General features: G+C 42.4%; 1 protein-coding gene across 3 annotated transcripts in view; it reads left to right on the top strand.

The window, feature by feature from the left end:
* MCUB (mitochondrial calcium uniporter dominant negative subunit beta) overlaps positions 1-20,616 on the top strand; it is a 107,068-nt gene that overhangs the window by 68,980 nt on the left and 17,472 nt on the right. For all 3 annotated transcript variants that reach the window (XM_033956150.1, XM_033956167.1, XM_033956159.1), the window contains exons 2-3: positions 9,931-10,006; positions 11,048-11,218. In XM_033956150.1, coding sequence (XP_033812041.1) covers positions 9,931-10,006; positions 11,048-11,218 — 247 coding nt within the window. The remainder of the gene's footprint in view (positions 1-9,930; positions 10,007-11,047; positions 11,219-20,616) is intronic.

The raw sequence follows: 20,616 nt of genomic DNA, 5'->3' as shown, positions 1-20,616 counted from the left end.
CTGATAGAAAGAGCAATTAACATTTCAATTAGATATTGAAAGCATCTTTAAAAAGAAAGCTCTTAAGTTGGCTCTTGAATTTATCCAGATTCTTCTCCTCTCAAATAAAGTGGGAGTGAATTCCATGTCTGTAGTTGTCTGCAGGTGGGTGCCGTAACAGGCACCCACCTGCAGACAACTGGGTGCCTAAGACAGGTGCCAAAGTGAATGTTAGCTCTGGACTAAGGTTACCAGACCTCCGGATTTACCTGGACATGTTCTCTTTTTAGGGTTCATAGACAACCCCGCGAAAGACAAAGGCGTGCGCCGACAACTGAGCGCTAGACGGAGGCGCGCGCCGAAGAAAATTACAGTTTTTAGGGGCTCCGACGGGGGGTTTTGTTGGGGAGCCCCCCCCCCAGTTTACTTAATAGAGATCGCGCCGGCGTTGTGGGGGGTTTGGGGGGGTTGTAACCCTCCACATTTTACTGTAAACTTAACTTTTTCCCTAAAAACAGGGAAAAAGTGAAGTTTTCAGTAAAATGTGGGGGGTTACAACCCCCACAAACCCCCCACAACGCGGCGCGATCTCTATTAAGTAAAGTGGGGGGGTTCCCCCCCCACGCCTCCCCGTCGGAGCCCTAAAAACAGTAATTTTCTGCGGCGTGCGCCTCCACGCTGCGCTCAATTGTCTGCGCGCGCCTTTGTCCCGGCGCGCTTTTGACCTGACACCCTTTTTAGAGGACTGTCCGGGCTTCCAGATGGCTTTTCAAAATCCGGCACTTTGGCCAGGTTTTGAAAAGCTGTTGAGATCGGGACCGAGTTGGGTTCCAGATTGACTAGGTCAATATAACAGGTTACAAAAGCACATACATAGTAAATTACAGTAGACACAAAACAGTCAAGTTATATTAGACATTCAAGGTACATTACAGTTATACGGACATTCAGTTACACTTCTCCCTCCATATTCGCTGTGATAGGGGATTAACAAAACCGCGAATAGCTTTTTTATATGTTATTTGCTGTTTTCTATTAAAAACCATCGTGAATATGGTGAAACCGCAAATAACATGGTGGGAGACCTGGCCTGTTTCTGAGGGAGAGGCAAAACACGCGGAACAAAGTACTGGGAATCGGCGATTTTCTCTGTAAACGCTTGGAATCAGTGATTTCTCTATGCAAGCTGATGTAATTTGGGAGGAAGAACCAGCAAGCTAAAAACCGTGAATAATCGAAACCGCAAATATGGAGGGAGAAGTGTATATGGACATATCAGTCAGTTAAGTTAGACATTCAAGGTACATTCAGATGGACATTCATATGCATTACATAGGACAATAAACTAAAGAAAGCTAAATGGTTATCTATTAATTAAATATACATCTCAAAAACCATTGTTGATAGAAGTCAAAATGAATTGCAGAAGAGATTTTTTTTGTCTTAATTATTATTTAAACAAACAGGAACAAGGCTCAGACTATGGAGTCAATTTCCCATTCTGGGATTTCTTCCAAGAGAAAGAAAACGTCTTTTCTCTTACTCCTGATTACATCATTGGCTTGAACCTACCCTCCCTACCAAAACTAGCTAAGTACTTTAGTCTGGAGAAATATTTAATCAACTGAAGTATTTATAGTACACAGGCACTTTTTATAAGGCACTTTGAAGCACCAGTGCACTTAAAAAAAATTAGTATAGTTGTTTCTGCTGGTTTCGAGTGTTGAAATGAATTGTAGTTCTTTAACGATAAAATCCCTTACCATGAAAGAGTAATGAATTAAAAAGGACTTCTAGATTTCTGTATTAAGTTTATCTAATGAATTAATTAAGATTAGGTAATGAGATATACTAATTTAAGGAATAAATATTAAATTAATAAGTAATAATAATAAGTAATTTTTAGTTTTGGCAGGGAGGGTAGGTTCAAGCCAATGATGTAATCAGGAGTAAGAGAAAAGAAGTTTTCTTTCTCTTGGAAGAAATCCTCGAATGGGAAATTTACTTCATAGTTTAAGGCTTGTTCCTGTTTGTTTAAATAATAATTAAGACAAAAAAAAAATCTCTTCTGCAGTTCATTATGACTTCTATCATTACATAGGACAGCCATGTTAGTGTAGGACAAGACAAGAAGTAGAGAGGTATTCGTAGCAGTCACAAGGGGTGTTTCCTGTTGATTGTACAGCAGGAGTCTTGCTGTTAAAACGTAATAGATAAAATGTACTGATTCACTCATTTAAATAACACTTTGAGATGTCAAAAGAAGCACAATCTATAAAAACGATAGCGTGTGTAGTTTCATTTTCAGTTGGACTTGGCACAGCTACACACGCTACCATTTTTATAGATTGTGTTTCTTTTGACATCTCAAAGCGTTATTTGAACGAGTGAATCAGTACATTTTATCTATTACGTTTGAACAGCAAGACTCCTGAGGCAGGCCTTTATGGCCGAAACATGATTGTGTCGAGTCTGTTCCATATAAATAGGATTGAACACCGCCTGGTCTCCTTCGTTGTTGTTTCTTGCTTCTCGCCGTTGTGAAGGCAGTTTCTGCTGTTTATCCTCTGAGCAGTGGTTAAAGCAACAGCCTCAGTGCCCTGGGATTGTGGGTTCAAACCCACGATGATCCTTGTGACCTTGGACACATCACTTAATCCCCCCCCATTGCCCCAGGTACATTAGATAGATTGTGAGCCCACCAGGACAGGCAAGGAAAAATGCTTGAGTACTTGAATAAATTCATGTAAACCATTCTGAGCTCCCCTGGGAGAACATTATAGAAAATTGAATGAATGAATGAATGAATAATACGTACATACATATGATGTTTGAGTTGGTATTGATTATGTGCTGCACCTACTTAACAATAGTTGTACCAATTGGTAAAACAGGAGTAAGGCCTATGAAATGTATTGAGGTCTTGAATTGCTGGCATTCTGTCTTCCCCCCCTCCCCCCACCTCCTGCTCCTGTACTGCAGGAGTCAGTAACTTGTGGTTCTCTTTCTGCAGGTGAGTGATTTCTTGGTAAACTGTGCTGTGGCAACAGGCCAACGTTTTACTGTACCTTATTAACCACCCACCTTTGTATGTCATAGTTCAAATTGTTCTGCAATTTTAGGACCTTTAATGATTTCATTTATGCTTCCTCAGAGTATGTTTTCTCACAAAAAAATAGACATTTTAGAACAACATAAGCAGCTGCAACTGTCCAGAAATACTTTTCGGCGAGGCACTTAACACTTAACTGCAGATTTCACATGTATTTGTTAAGCTGAATCCACAGGACTAACTAGACACTTACATTCGCTTCCAGCCTCACCCAAAAACACACCTATACATTTCCAGCAGCTGAAAGTAACACCTCCCCATCTCATTTTAACACAGTGCACATGCTTTCACACACACATACACACACAAAGGTTCGATTGTCTCACATTCAAATCAAGTTATTAAGAAATACAATGTCCCTTCATTTTTGACAGATTTAAAGTAGTTATGGGTTAAAATGACTGCTGATGCTGTGTATATTTGGAGACTTTATTTAAATCATGAGTATTGGGGGTGAGGTTGGTGGGGTGGGGTATGTGATGGGTTTTGGGGGTTTTTTTTCCATTTGTTTTGTGGACAGATATTTAATAGTAGACATTCAGGCCCGGATTCTGCAACGTGCGTCCCGATTTTAGGCAGCTGTAGGCGTCCTACAGCTGTCTAATCAGCTAATCGGGATGTATGTTTAAAAAAAGAAAAAAATGCTCCCCAGGCAGGCCTGCAAGAACCTAGGCAGCCCTACGCGTTTCCCTAGTACAGGGAGAGACGCTTACAATGTAGGCCAGCAAAATGCTGGGCCTACATTGTAAGTAGACGCGGCCACTATGCTTATTGCGGCAAGAGATCTCCCAATTTACTTGTATATCAAAGCGAGTTTCCCCATAGAAAGTAAGGGAAACTTGCTTCATTCGTTACATCTCTCCCCCATGAACCGGCATGGTCCCCCGCCCGCAAATGCTGCCTCCCCGTGAACCGTCATTGCTCCCCCTCGTGCGAACTGGCATCCCCCACCTGCCCACCCACCCAAACTGCAAGCTTATCCCCCAATGTGGCACCGGCACGCAGCACCAAACCACATGAGGTGCCGGTGCCCGAAGATCGTGCCTCTCCCCAGACCGGGCCTTGAGCATCTGCGCATGCTCAAGGCCTTCTGGCTCTCGTTCTCGTTTTTAAAATTATTATACATTATAAAAAAAATCTTTAATATACACAAATAGGGGTGTTTGATTGAAAATATGAGGGTTTTTTACAGGATCAGTGATCAAAATCTGGAACTGATAAGTCTCAGACTTAAATCTTACAGTATTTCATCAGTTTCTGAGCAGGTTTCTGAGATCCTTTTTCCTCTCATATGTAACTTAACACCTTTTATTTGTTATTGGAAGCCAGAGTTTCATTGGAGCTTGGGCTATTAGTTTGGCTTTCCAATCCATCTCACCTGTTGGGTAGTGTAATCAAGACAACAGAGATTCCAGACCATGGAGGGAGCAGAAGGAAGAAGATGGGTGCCAGACCAATGGGGGTGGGAGGGAGAGATGGAAGGGAGGGGCTGACAGTTTCTTGTAGAGGCATAGAAATAGAGCAGATTCCATATGGAAGAGGCAGAGAGAAGGCAGACAGTGGATGGAAGGAAGAGAATGATGAGAAGATGAAAAAAGCAGAAACGAGAGAACAAAGGTAGAAAAAAAATTCTGTTTCTTTGCTTTTTTTTTTGGTTTTTTTTTGCTTTAGGATAAAGTAGTATTGTAACTGTGTTGATAAATGTTTATGAACAAAGCTCTGCTAGCTGAAGATCTCTTTCTCTAGTTCGGCAGCCAAAACTCTGATTTATAAAATGACAATTGTACAGAATATTGTTTCTTTTTATACTTTTAATAAAATAAGTTCAATATAAAACTATTCGAGGCTTGTGCAGATGGGATCAGATGGTTTGCGGGGACAGGGTGGGGACGGGCGGAGATAGGGACAAAATTTTTCCCCGTGTCATTCTCTAGTCTAATAAATAAACTGAGTGCCCTCGGTATAGGCCCCAAAGTGACGGACTAGGTCAGGAACTGGTTGAGTGAAAGGCAACAGAGGGTAGTAGTCGGTGGAGCTCATTCAAAAAAAAGGGATGTTACCAATAGTGTGCCTCAAAGTTTGGTTCTTGGGTCTGTTCTTTTTAATATTTTTGTAGGGGTCATCATTGACAGAGATCTTACCTTTCATGATCATATAAGTTCAGTGGTTAAAATCTGTTTTTATAAATTACGCATCATCCGATCTCTTTCTTCCATTCTTGAAACTAAATCAATCACTATTCTGATACATTCATTAGTAATTTCTCATCTTGATTACTGTAACTCTCTCTTAAATGGCCTCCCCCAAAAAGAAATTCGTCGTCTACAACTAATACAAAATACAGCTATAAAACTTATCCATAAAGTAGGCAGATTCGACCACGTTACCCCTCTTCTAAAAGAAGCACACTGGCTCCCTATTTCTCACCGCATCACCTATAAAATTATCTTACTATCTTTCAAAATAAAGCTCTTTCATTTGCCGTTATTTCTTGACAAACTTCTCATTCCCTACAGCTCTTCACGCGCTCTAAGATCAACTGATCAACAACTTTTATTTATCCCCACTATCAAAGACTTCTACAATACACGTAAAGTAAATTTCGCAGTAACTGCCCCTACTCTCTGGAATTCCCTGCCACAGCAACTCCGTGACGAATCACGACTTGACAAATTTAAAACAGACTTAAAAACGTTTTTATTTCGCGATGCCTTCTCATTCAACTAGAGACATCTTCTTTAATTACCAAAAACAAAAAAATCTAATAATAACCGCTTTCTTTAAAGCGCCCCTCTCCATCATGTTTTATCCTCACCCTACTATCTCCAATTTCTTCTCAAATATGTAACTTTACCCTCCCTTTTCCTTTTACCCTCACTATCTAGTTCGTCTGGTGATGTTATATGTAGATACACAATGCCTCTTTTTTTTTTTTTTACATTTTAGTTTTGTATAACTTCTCTTTCTTTTAAACATATTGTTAACCAGCCAGATATTAACTTGATGGTTGGTATATCAAAAGTAATAAAACTTGAAACTTGAAACTTAAGCGATAATTGCTGAAGGGCTGTCAGGTAAGTTTTGCCTCTTTGTTGATGATACCAAAATCTGCAATAGAGTAAACACCCCTGATGTTGTGAAGCAAGTGAGGAAAGACCTAGTGAAGCTTGAATAATGCTCTGAAATTTGATAACTAAGATTTAATGCTAAGAAATGCAAAGTCATGCATTTGGGCTGCAAAAACCCAAGGGAACAGTATAGTTTTGGGGGTGAAGAACTTTGTGCATGAAAGAAGAGAGAGACTAAATGTGATAGTATGTGATGATCTTAAAGTGGCCAAACAGATTGAAAAACTAGAAAGATGTTTGGGTGCATAGGGAAAGGAATGACCAGTAGGAAAAAGGAAATATTGATGCCCCTATATAAGACTCCAGTGAGACCTCATTTAGAATATTGTGTACAATTCTAGAGACTGCACCTTCAAAAAGATATGATGTATTCAGTCCAGAGGAAGGCTACTAAAATTGTTGGTGGGCTTCATTATAAGGCATATGAATACTTTGGAGGAAAGGCGGGAGAGGGGAGGTAAGAAAGAGATGTTTAAATACCTATATGGCATAAATATGCATGAGGTAAGTCAGTTGAGAGGAAGCTCTGGAATGAGGAGGAAGGATGAAGGTGAAAGGGGATAGACTCAGAAGTAACCTCAGAAAATGTTTAAATACCTATCATAAGTGGTATAAATGTGCATGAGGCAAGTTTTTCATTTGAAAGGAAGATCCGGAATGAGAGGGCAGAGGATGATGTTAAGAGGTGATAAGCTCAGGAGTAAGTAATCTGAGGAAATACTTTTCTATAAAAAGGGTGGTAGATGTGTGGAATATCCTGGTAGAGGTGGTAGAGACAGGCTGTATCTGAATTCAAGAAAGTGTGGGACAGGGGATCTCTTAGGGAAAGGAGGAGATAGTGGATGCTGTGGATGGGTAGACTGAATAGGCCATTTGACCTTTATCTGCCATCATGTTTCTATGTAATAGAACAATTACTTTGTTGATGCCCCTTGGGATTGGCTTTGGTAATCTGTTCCTATCTTCGGGCAGTGTGGGGAGGGGCACAATACCTCTGCTTCAGTTTCTTCCCCTCAAACTGGCTTAGTAATCTGTTGGCTTTAGTAATCTGAATACTAACAAAACCTGAAAAATGGGAGCTGAAAAAGACTAGAAATGAAAAAGTCTCCCAAGCCCCAAGAAGGAAACTGAGATCAGGGGGGAGAGACTGCCTGTAGTGCCTGTAGTACCAAGGAAAAACCACTTCACCTGAACAATATTTCTAGATTTTTATAGAGAGCCCTCAGTCACACAGCCACTCCTCCGGACCTGGAGGTAACGGCTGCCACTGGCTTACACCCAGAGAGGTGTCAACTGTGAAACATCCCCGGGCTCTCTGTGAATTTAGTGCTAAATAACACAAAAGTGCTAAAGAGTGCAAACGACGTTTGGTGACCTGCTGGCTGCTTTTTTCAGAGAAGCTAAGTACCTTCTTTTGGCATTATTTGGTCGAAATTGGACACTTGAACTTTTTGTTAGCCCCCCTGGATCAGGGGTAGAGACTACCTGTAGTGAGTGTGTTTTGATTTCGTTTGCACTCTTTAGCACTTTTGTGTTATTTAGCACTAAATTCACAGAGAGCCCGGGGATGTTTCACAGTTGACACCTCTCTGGGTGTAAGCCAGTGGCAGCCGTTACCTCCGGGTCCGGAGGAGTGGCTGTGTGACTGAGGGCTCTCTATAAAAATCTATAAATATTGTTCAGGTGAAGTGGGTTTTCCTTGGTGCTACCCCCTGATCTCAGTTTCCTTCTTGGGGCTTGGGAGGCTTTAGTAATCTGACAGGATTGACGGTCAGTCTAGAAGAGGTATGCAGGCAGATTGATAGGCTTAAGAGCGATAAATCCCCAGGACCGGATGGCATCCATCCGAGGGTCATCAAGGACCTGAAAGGGACCATAGCTGAACTGCTTCAACTAATAGCCAATCTGTCAATCAAATCGGGAAAGATTCCGGAAGACTGGAAGGTGGCAAATGTTACGCCGATCTTCAAGAAAGGTTTGAGGGGAGATCCGGGAAACTACAGACCGGTGAATCTGACCTTGGTACCGGGAAAGATGGTAGAGTCGCTGATAAAGGACCACATCATTGATCACCTTGATGGACACAGGCTGATTTGGACCAGTCAGCATGGTTTTAGCAAAGGCAGATCCTGTTTGACGAACTTGCTGCACTTCTTTGAAGGAGTAAACAGACAGATAGACAAGGGCGACCCAGTCGACATTGTATATCTGGATTTTCAGAAGGCGTTTGACAAGGTTCCGCATGAACGACTACTTCGGAAAATTGCGAGCTATGGAATCGAGGGTGAAATACTCACGTGGATTAAAAACTGGCTGGATCATAGGAAACAGAGAGTGGGGGTAAATGGACAATACTCGGACTGGAAGAGCGTCACCAGTGGGGTGCCGCAGGGCTCGGTGCTTGGACCCGTGCTCTTCAACATGTTTATAAATGATCTAGACATTGGTACGACGAGTGAGGTGATTACATTTGCAGACGATACAAAGTTATTCAGAGTAGTGAAGACACAGGGGGATTGCAAAGTCTGCAATGTAACATAATCAGGCTTGAGGAATGGGCATCAACATGGCAGATGAGGTTCAATATGGATAATTGTAAAGTGATGCATGTAGGTAACAAAAATCTCATGCATGAATACAAGATGTCCGGGGCGGTACTTGGAGAGATTTCCCAGGAAAGAGACTTGGGAGTTATGATCGACAAGTTGATGAAGCCGACCATGCAATGTGCGGCGGCGGCAAAAAGGGCAAACAGAATGCTAGGAATGATAAAGAAGGGGATCACGAACAGATTGGAGAAGGTTATCATGCCGCTATACCGGGCCATGGTGCGTCCTCACCTGGAATACTGCGTCCAGCACTGGTCGCCGTACATGAAGAAGGACATAATGCTACCTGAAAGGGTCCAGAGAAGGGCGACTAAGATGGTTAAAGGGCTGGAGGAGTTGCCCTATAGTGAAAGATTAGAGAAACTGGGCCTTTTCTCCCTTGAACAGAGGAGATTGAGAGGGGACATGATCGAAACATTCAAGGTACTGAAGGTAATAGACTTAGTAGATAAGGACAGGTTGTTCACCCTCTCCAAGGTAGGGAGAACGAGAGGGCACTCTAAAGTTGAAAGGGGATAGATTCAATACAAATGTAAGAAAATTCTTCTTCACTCAGAGAGTGATAGAAAACTGGAACACTCTTCTGGAGTCTGTTGTAGGGGAAAACACCCTCCAGGTATTCAAGACAAAGTTAGACATCCTGCTGAACCAGAACGTACGAAGGTAGGGCTAGTCTCAGTTAGGGCGCTGGTCTTTGACCAAGGTCCGCCGTGTGAGTGGACTACTGGGCACGATGGACCACTGGTCTGACCCAACAGCGGCAATTCTTATGTTCTTATGTTTGTGCCTGCTGAGTGTTGCATTGTACCTCACCTATCTGTTTCTGCTCCTCGGGGTGGCAAGGAATGAGAGTGCCACTATAGATTAGGGTGCATCAAGGTAAGCAATGGTCTATGAAAGATAAATTGGTAATCCTATATGTAAAATAGTACCAGGACAGGACAGTTATGACACGTGATTTGTTAAGGAAGTTCATTATCAAATATCAATTGACTGAACTATTTTGCACTCTCTGAAAGGAAGTTTCATAGAGCACAATAATTGCTACTAACTGCTTCTATATTGATTAATCAATGATTCTTCTTTGTATTTAATGTTACAGATGCAAAGTTTAATACGAGCTGGAGACCTGCGACTCGGCATAACATTCCTCTATGGCACGCTGGTGCCACCCAGTGGTAAGATTTATTATTTTTTTTGCGTGTGCATGTAATTCAAATTACAACTTTTAAATCTTTTTTTTTTTCAAAAGCCAAACTAATTGAAATGCTAATTCTTTCTGAAGGAGTGTTTGTCTTTTCATCTTTTTTACTGGACAGCATGGTAATGACGGCCGAGAATCTTCAGTATCTGTGACACCCAGGGGGAACTCCATTGCCGCAAGCAGAGCTGCTTTGCAGATTGACCAGATCTTTGCACAGCGACATGCAGCTTGGCAGTGGTCTTTAGTGTATGCCATCAGATGGTGTACAAGCCAGTTTGTCCAATGTTCCAGTTTACAAAAGAAAGAGACAATTCTAAATTGGAACACGGAAAGTTGGCACTGGCCAATCGGTGTCTTGATTTGTTGAGAGATAACCAACAATATAGACATGACGCAGCTCTTCTTGGTTGGGGGGGTAGCAAACCAACCAACCTCTGTTCTTGACCCCTAAGCTCTCTATTTGCTGAAAAGATCTTGTTTAGGCCAGTGTATTGCAAACTGTGTGCCGCAGCACACCAGTGTGCCTCCTGAGATTTCTGGTGTGCTGTGGTACACTGGAGAAGAGGAAAGGTGCCGGCAGACTGTCTACGGGATGTGCCTCTCGCAAAGAGAAGCACGTCCTGTAAGCAATCTCCCGACACCGGCACCTCATCTCTCTGCCGGCCCTTCTCTCCAGCATGGGTCTTTCTGCCAGTCTTCTTTCCAGTGTGTGTCTTGCGTGCATGATGTCATCATGCCAACGCCAGCGCACTTCTGGGTGTCTCAAGCCAGGGACACTAGGTTTAGTGTGCCCCGGCTCGAAAAAGTTTGCAAGACACTGGTTAAGACCATGGCCCACCCTATTTCTCTGTTCATGGTATAAAGGCCCAATGCTGTGTCTTATCCCTCCCCAGTGTGAGCCTTATTCCATATTTTAATTGGAAATTGTCAAGTAATTTCCTACTGAATTACTAGTGTCCAGTGATGCAGTTCATTGGCATGACACTCCATGTTTTTATGTATTTTTTCTTTTCAGAGGTGACAGTGCATTATAGACACGGCCGCCCCATCATTACATTGATGCTGCCCTCTTGGAAAGAGCGCTGTCAGTTTGCAGTGAAACCCATGCTGATGACCGTGGGCAGCTTCCTGCAGGATGTACAGAGGGAAGATAAAGGCATCGACTCTGCCATGATCTGCACAGAAGGTATCTCGCATCTCCTCTTACGTTCTATGCTTCATGTACATTCGCCCCTTCCCTCCTTTTTGCATCACACTGTGCTGCTTTCTTTCTTTTTTTTTTTTTTTACTTTTATTTATTGAATTTTACAGAAAATATAAAACTAAAAACAAACTATAGAACAAATTATCCAATCCAACAGATATAACAACAACCACCAAGCAATAAACCATCAAAAATCTGCTGATAATATACAGAACTAACAAAAGAACTCCCCCTCCCACTCCCATACCCTTGGAGGTTCATGGATCAAACGGTAAAGCAACAAACAGGAATAAAGTACAGCAGTAAAAAAAAGAAAAAGCCCCAATCACAAAAATGAACTTCAAGAAGAGGATAATTGAGCCTCTTTCCAAGAGATATATGGCTCCCAGACTTTATAAAGACACCAGATGATCAGACTTTAAGGCAGTTAATTTGGTCATAAGAAAACTGAAATCCAATTTATGAAGAACTGCCTTCTTAGACGGTGGTGAGGGAGATTTCCATGCTCTAGCCAGCACCAGCCGAACTGCCACAAAAATGTGAGAGGCCAGACGGTGAACCCCAAACGGACGGACTTGTAAAAGGCAATGCTCTGCCACCCTGGGTAATGCTCACCTGTAATTTGTAGCACCGAGGCATAAACCAATTTCCAGAAACCACCAATTTTAGGGCAGGCCCACAAAATATGAAACATACCCCTTTGATCACTGTAAGGTTTGAAGTGTGTGTCCCCCACAATGTTAGGTGGTAGGGGTTACATGAGAGGCGCCCTTACACATGCCAGGTCCCAGGTTCAGTTCCCTCACAGAAGATTCACCAGGAGTAGAATCAAATAAGAAACACAGCCAGAAGAGATTGAATAAAGAATATATTATAGAAATAGGTTTACAGAAAAGCAATATTTATAAGCATTACAATTAAGCATTACAATTAATGAGAGAGCAAAGCAATTTCCCTGCCCTACAGAGTTCAGAGGAAAAGAGAGACAGAGAGTCTGAAGTTCCAGGGAGATCAAGAGAGAGAGAGAAAGGGGGATGGGGTGATGGTCTAAGTTTCGGATTCCAGAAATTGGCCAGAGAGGGAGAGAAAGAAAGATAGATGAAAGTGTGTTGCAGAGAGGAGGCTTTTATAGTTTTGAATCTTATTCTGAATATAGAAAACTATTGAGCTTCAATAGAAGTTAAATCTCCCCCTCCTTAGTAAACTTGTGCTAGACAGAATAATAATAGACTGCATTCATATGTGATTTCCAGTATGTCTCTGACAATAGTTTCTGATTAACTTTAGTTATCTGTGCACCTGGACCCATTGTCCTAAGCACCCTCTTAATCAGACATTAACACATTAACACCTTTTAGCTAATCATGATTTAATCAGGGCTAGTTGAAACCGTCTTTTAGGGCTGCTTTCTGTGAATTCTGTGCACTCAGGGTCTATCTGCATTCACATGCCAGAGTCAGATTGATATAATTTCCCATAGGCCTTTGCTGACATTAGTTATGCCAACTGAAAATGCTGATTGCTAGCAATAGCTATGGTGACAATTGCCACAGTCTCGCCAACAATCCCCATCACCCAGGCTAAACCATGCTTGAATACGAGCTGGTGTATAATACCAACGAAACAGCTTTTTATGTCCATTTTCTCGTAAAGAACTATCAACAGACACCCTAAGCAAACTAGAAAGACTTTGCTTCCATTGCTGGTCAGTAAAAGTAATCCGAAGATCCCTTTTCCAACGTTCTTTGTACTATGCTGCTTTTTTTTTAATCTCCCTGTCCTCTTCATATTTGTAATCACCTTCTGTATTTTATGCCATTTCCAGAACAGACCATACTATCCCAGAGCTGGTCTAATACAGAAATAAGTCCGGCTCAGTAAACATGTATTCACACTTTCCAAACATTGCTATCTATCAGATTGATATGAAATAATGAAACAGTAATCATTTAAGGTCATTACTGTGACAATAATGTTTCACTTTTTTCTTCCATGGTGTGCGAGCTGAAATGGATTGCCGTGTTTTCTTTGACTGCTCTTGGGTGAAACCTGCTCTAGATCAGGAGTTCTCAACTCAGTCCTTGAGACAATCAGCCAGTCAGGTTTGCAGGCTACCTGCAAAGAATATGCATGAGATAAATTTACATGTACTACCTCCACTACATGCAAATTTATCTCATGCATATTCATTGTGGATATCTTGAAAACCTGACTGGATGTATCCTGCGGACTGGGTTGAAAACCCCTGCTCTAGAAGGTATGTTTCAAGAATGGACTGCATGGGACCACTCCAGATTGACCCCCGTTAGGTGGTATATCAAGAAACACTGAAAGAAATGTTGGAATTTTTGAATGATTTATTTTAATTGCACACTGCAGCATTCTTGTTTTCTGCAAAGCAGGCATGAGATGAATCCTATACCTTGCTGTGATAGTTACAGAATTAGGACAAAAACCATGGAAGATGGAGTTCAAATATTGCTTCCCTCCCCCCCCCCTTTTTTGCTCCTTACAATCTACGGCAAATCATTTAATCCTCCATTGCTTTAGGTTCAAAATCTTAGATCCTGGGCTTTCAGACTGAAGACCAAGACTCCAAACGGGGTCACAGAAACAGGGCTACTGACCTAGGCCCAGTAGTGACAGTCAGTACAAGGCCTGTGAGTCAGTGAATGTTAAAGGCCTCCAGCCCATCATGGTTAGATTTTATGTTAAACTGTAAACCCATACAGAATATTGGGATCTGTGAGTGCATGCTAACTCATGGACACCTGCATTAACTACTGATTCAGTTGCCACCACTCTTGCTACTGTGTTCCTGCTTTGGATGAGTGGGCGTTAGGATGAATTGGGTTAGGGAGGGATGAAGATCTGCTATTTTGGTTCCATTATCTGGGTTCACATGAATTTTCAGGTGCTAAAATGGAGTCATGTTTGAAGAAAGTTTGGGAAGTGGTGTTACTACTACTATTAATTATTTCTAGAGCACTATCAGATGTACACAACGCTAAGCAGAGTCACAAAGGAAACCAGTCCCTGCTCGAAAGAGCTTACAATCTAACTGACAAGACAGACAAACACGATGCTAGGTTGGTGAGCAGTGGGAGAGGGGAGTAGGGTTATGAGTTGAAGACTTACTCAAAAAGGTGGGTTTTCAGTATGTTTTTAAACAAGGGAAGGGGGCGTGACAGATGAATTTAGGAAATTTATTCCAGGCATACGAAGCAACTAGATGAAAGGAACGAAGTCTGGAATTGGCAGTGGAGGAGAAGGGTAAAGATAAAAGCAGCTTATCTGAGGAACGGAATACTTGGGAGGAGAGATCAGAGACATACTCAGGGGCTTCGGCATGAACACACTTGTAGGTTAGTAATAGGAGCCTGAACTGTAGGTGAAGGTAGATAGGGAACCAATGATGTGATCTGAGGAGAGGTTGGCAGTAGATAAGTCATGCAGCTGAGTTTTGCACTGACCACAGGGGGGAGAGATTATTCAAAAATAAATTGCAGTAGTCTAAGCTTGAGGTTACAAGAGCGAACAAGGATCCAGGTATTGTGCTCAGAGAGGAAGGGGTGAATTTTGGCGATGTTGTAGCGATAGAAGCTTTAGCAGTTTGTTGGATGTGCATAGAAAATGAGAGGTCAGAGTCGAAGATGACTCCCAAGGTTGCGAGCAGAGGAGACTGGAATGATAACAGTATTATTTACAGAAATGGAAAATAGAGGAGAGGAGCAGAGGGTTTAGGAGGAAAGAGGAACAGCTCAGTCTTGGACATGTTTAGTTTCAGGTGGCAGTGAGAAATCCAGGCTGTAATGTCTACCAGACAGGGTAAGACTTTTTCTTGGACTTTAGATAAAATTTTGGGTGTAGAAAGGTGGATCTGGGAGTCATCAGCATATAGTGATATTGGAAGCCATGGGAGGAAATAAGGGCATCGAGGGAAGAGATGCAGAAAGAGAAAAGAAGAGGTCCTAAGACAGAACCCTGGGATATGCCAACCACTAGCAGGATAGTAGCAGAGGAGGACCCACCAATGCATACACTAAAGATGTGATGGAAGAGGTAGGAGGCAAACAATGTTGGAAGAAAGTTTGGGAAGTGGTGCCTTAGATTGTAAGTTATAGTGAGCATGCAATACACTGTACCTATATGAACATAAGAATTGCCGCTGCTGGGTCAGACCAGTGCCCTGCAGTTCGCTCACGCGGCAGCCCCTAGGTCAATGACCAGTGCCCTAACTAAGACTAGACCTACCTGCGTACGTTCCGGATTAGCATGAAAATGTCTAACTTTGTCTTGAATCCCTGGAGGGTGTTTTCTCCTATAATAGCCTCAGGAAGAGCATTCCAGCTTTCCACCACTCTCTGGGTGAAGAAGAACTTCCTTACGTTTGTACGGAATCTATCCCCTTTTAACTTTAGAGTGTGTCCTCTCGTTCTCTCTACCTTGGAGAGGGTGAACAACCTGTCTTTATCTAGTGTGTGGCGCAGTGGTTGGATCTACAGCCTCAGCACCCTGGGGTTGTGGGTTCAAACCCTGCGCTGCTCCTTGTGACCCTGGGCAAGTCACTTAATCCTCCATAGCCCCAGGTACGTTAGATAGATTGTGAGCCCACCGGGACAGAGAGGGAAAATGCTTGAGTACCTGATTGTAAAAACCGCTTAGATAACCTTGATAGGCGGTATATAAAAAATCCTAATACTAAGTCTATTCTCTTCATTATCTTGAATGTTTCGATCATGTCCCCTCTCAGTCTCCTCTTTTCAAGGGAGAAGAGGCCCAGTTTCTCTAATCTCTCACTGTACAGCAACTCCTTCAGCCCCTTAACCATTTTAGTCGCTCTCCTCTGGACCCTTTCAAGCAGTACCGTGTCCTTCTTCATGTATGGCGACCAGTGCTGGACGCAGTATTCCAGGTGAGGGCATACCATGGCCCAGTACAGCGGCATGATAACCTTCTCCGAACTGTTTGTGATCCCCTTCTTAATCATTCCTAGCATTATGTTCGCCGCCAAACATTGTGTGGATGGCTTCATCGACTTGTCGACCAGTACTCCCAAGTCTCTTTCCTTGGAGGTCCCTCCACGTACCGCCCCGGACATCCTGTAGGCGTGTATAAGATTTTTGTTATCGACAAGCATCACCTTACACTTATCCACGTTAAACCTCATTTGCCATATCGCGGCCCATTTCTCTAGCGTGTTTATGTCATGTTGCAGGTCTTCGCAATCCCCCTGTGTCTTCACTACTCTGAATAACTTTGTATCGTCTGCAAATTTAATCACCTTACTCGTCGTACCAATTTCCAGGTCGTTTATAAATATGTTGAAGAGCACGGGTCCAAGCACCGAACCCTCTAGCACTCCACTCGTGATGTTTTTCCAGTCCGAGTATTGTCCACTCAACCCCACTCTCTGTTTCTTACCCACCAGCCTTGATTCCATGGCTCGCAAATTTTCAAAGTAGTCGTTCATGCGGAACCTTGTCAAACGCCTTTTCCTCTAATTTGGAAAGGCATTTAATATACGAGGGCTGTTCAAAGAGTATCAGACCTTAATTTTTCTTACATAAACAAATAAAGCTAGGTTTGGTGCACGTATGTAGGTGACCCTAATGCACATGCTTAAATTTTTTTCCTGCCTACAGAAACTGTCCGTCGCCAGCAGACCACTGATGAGTGAGGAAGTGTAAGTGAGCGCCGTCAGATTTTCGTTTTTAACAAAATGACAGAAAAGTTGAACAATGCTACTGCATTAAATTTTGTGTAAAACTTGGCGATTCCCAAGTGGAAACGATCCACAAGATTCAACAGGCCTTTGGGGATGAAGTAATGGGCAACCCACAGATAAAGGAGTGGTACAACTGCTTCAGAGATGGCCGCACATCAGTGGAAAATGAAGCACGTTCTGGTAGGCCCTCAACATCCAGAAAATAGATCGTCATTGACCAAGTGAGGACCCTGGTGATGCAGGATTGTCGAATCATGATCAGAGAACTTGCAGTCGAGGTGAGTATCAGCATTGGATCTGTTCATTCCATTTTGACTGAGGATTTGGACTTCAGGAGAATTTCAGCGAGGTTGTGCCAAAGCTTCTAATGATTGAGCAAAAGCAAATCAGTTTGGAGATTGCACAGGACATGCTGGAGACTGTGAACAGTGATCCCAACTTTCTCAGCACAGTGATCACTGGCGATGAGTCCTGGGTTTATGGGTACGACTCAGAAACCAAGTTGATGTCATCACAATGGAAGCATTCAATATCCCCGAGGCCAAAAAAAGCAAGGCAGGTCCGCAGCATTGTCAAAGTCATGCTGACAGTCTTCTTTGACTCCAGTAGCGTGGTTCATCACGAGAACGCACAACCATCACCAAGGGGTAAGAACATAAGAAATGCCTTCACCGGATCAGACCTTAGGTCCATCTATACCGGCGACCCGCGCACGCGAAGGCTAAGCTAGGTGTTCCTGATGAATACCTTGTTTACTCGTATCCCTCAATGTGATTCGCAAGAAGGTGTGCATCCAACTTGCCCTTGAATCCCCGAATGGTGGTCTCCGCCACAACCTCCTCCGGGAGAGCATTCCAAGCGTCCACCACTCGCTGTGTGAAACAGAACTTCCTGACATTTGTCCTGGGCCTGTCGCCCCTCAGTTTCAGTCCATGTCCTGTTGTCCAAGTCACATTTGACAACGTACTACCAAGATGTTCTGAATCGCCTTTGTAACGCTGTGAGACACAGCGGGCAATTGACAGCTGCATCATAATAACACACCTGCCCATTCTTCACATTTGACACGAAGTTTCCTGGCCAAACACCAACATATCTGTGATTCCTCAGGCTCCTTACTCTCCCGACATGGCTTCGTGTGACTTCTGGCTTTTCCCCAAGCTGAAAATACCCCTGTAAGGGACCAGATTTCAGTCAAGAGAAGACATCATGCAGAATGCGATAGACCAGTTGTGAGCAATCTCAAAAGAGGTGTTCCAGCACTGTTTCCGACAGTGGCAGAACCGTTGGAAGAAGTGTGTGGCAGCCCAAGGGGACTACTTTGAAGGAGATTAGTATAAGATTGTTGTATCTGAATACGAGCATTTTTTGAACAGCCCTCGTATATCTAAAAAAACAAACATCAACCTCCCCCCAACCCCCCCCCCCCCCACACACACACACTAAAATCAAAATCCAAGAATAATTTCCTGCAGAAAAGAGGATCTGTTATACGTTAGGAAGCCAAGATATATATATATATATTTTTGTTGTTGTTTTGTTTTTGTGTGTGTAAATGGTGCCCTCTTAGATTAATGGAGGAAATGGAATTCATATTGATTTAAAGTGTCTGTCTCGTACAAGCTAAGGCTTTTGTTGATACATAGGGCACTGCATAGATTTATGCTTCCGTCTGCAGAGGCTACAATAGAAAGTTCAGGTTTGCTTTGTGCACCTGAATATACAGTACATGTGGATTTAGAATCAGATAAGTTGAATAAAATGCCAGACAAGGGGATAGTGATATCGGGTTTAGATCTGATCATAGTGGACTCTTCTCACGATCCGGTAATGCTTTACATTTTGGTGACTGAAAGAAAATTAAGAGTGAATAGAGTGGATTTTTTTTTTTTTTTTTTTTTTTTTTGTGGACTGACCACTCGGTGGAGTTTGAAATGTTTTATATGAGGATAGATGAGTAGTGGTGGCCTTTGAGTTAAGAGTGTATTAATGACTGTGGATGAGTAGCCCAATAGTTAGAGCAGCAGACTGAGAGAACCAGGCATGCCAGGATTTAAATCCTACTGCAGTTCCTTGTGATCTTGGGCAAGTCACTTATGCCATCATTGCTTCAAGTACAAACCCTCTTGAGAATAAGAAAATACTGCACCTGCAGTGCCTGAATGTGACTCTCACTTTGGCTACCACTAAAAAGATGTAAGCTAAATCCAAAACAAATTTAATGAAAAGCTGATATGTAGAAGTGAATTCACAGACATCCGTCTGACTGGGTAGTAATGGGGGAGGGGTGGGTGTATAAACAATGAAGCATGTAGGTTATACGGAAGCTGCAGAGGTACAAACAGCTGTGGCTTAATGAGCTGCTATCTCCTGCAATGTCCCTCGCCCCTCTAGCTATATAATTGAAAGGTAGCTTTTTTTTCTCTGTAGGTGGTCACAGTGGTAGTTCCTATTAAGGACTTCCTAATTACTGTAGCTGCTTTAAGGAATACATGATGTCTATGATTACTGGAGACAGTGCCACTCTCTTTTTAGCTTGGCAGCTGCAGAGATTTGGCCCGCCAAAAAAGGTTTTAAGCTAAAATGGTCGAGGTTTTTAAGAACCACTGATTAGCACGACAGACTTGGCTAAGATTATGTGGGGGGCAACTTGGCAATCCATAGTTCAAAAGCAGTGTCCCAGCACTGCCTATACAATGAAATAACTTCTGGTATTTCAGCCGACATAAAATAAAAAGCAAATAGCTTTTCACCTGCTGTTCTCAATAAATAGTATCTTGAAATTTGCCAGTGCTACTATGAGAGGTGTTGATTTATCACACTAGATTGTACAGTGCAGTCAGCTCAAATTAACAAACAGCTATAGTGCTGGGGTAAATGCAGTCATTTAGGGTCTTAAATCAGACTTCGGTATAGCAGTCAGCATTACTCAGGGCTGACAATAGTCAGGTATCGCAGTGCTCTGCCTCGCTGTGTGGGGATGCATTAGAAATATATCTGGTCATTTTGCTGTCTGGCAGGGTTTTCAGTACCAAAGAGTAATCACCCATTGTATGTCGTTCACATCTTCAGGGTAAAGTATCTGGATATTTTTCATTCTGTCTCATTTTAAAATGGAATGGGAGGTTTTTATTTCCCTTTTAAGAAGATGATTTTTTTTTATTTTAAATAATCTAAGGTGATTCCAGAGCTTAAGTAGAGCTGACAATCCCTAATTTTGGCTCTCATCTTCTACTATTCAAAACTGACACTTTTGCAAGATGCTACATTTTGGTTTTTTATTAAATAAAAAAAAAAAAATAATTTCTCCCAATAGATTTTGACAGGTGCTTTTTTGTAACCATCTGGGTTGCTTTTCAGGTGGGCATTGATCCAGGGCTCTTTATTTTTTTTTTCTTTTTTATTATTTAGCTACTCTCCATCATGACTTCTTAATTTTTCAGGAAGTGGGTTCTAATTATCCAAGGGCCTTCAACTGCTAATTTTCACTCCATAAAATTGGACTATATTTAGTATAGACATATATTCAAGAAAACAGTGGGAGCAATGTAATTTTCCTGAAAGCTGAGCACAGCCTGCACCACATCTTCCTCAAGCTAACTCTGAAAGTGGAAACACAGTGTCATAGAGAGGCGCTTGCTGCGGTTCCGCC

The sequence above is a fragment of the Geotrypetes seraphini genome, chromosome 1 (genome assembly GCF_902459505.1).
Source record: "Geotrypetes seraphini chromosome 1, aGeoSer1.1, whole genome shotgun sequence".
NCBI classification, from domain to species: Eukaryota; Metazoa; Chordata; class Amphibia; order Gymnophiona; family Dermophiidae; genus Geotrypetes; species Geotrypetes seraphini.
Note: the sequence above shows the minus strand (reverse complement) of the source record. Positions and strands in the feature narration are given on the sequence as shown.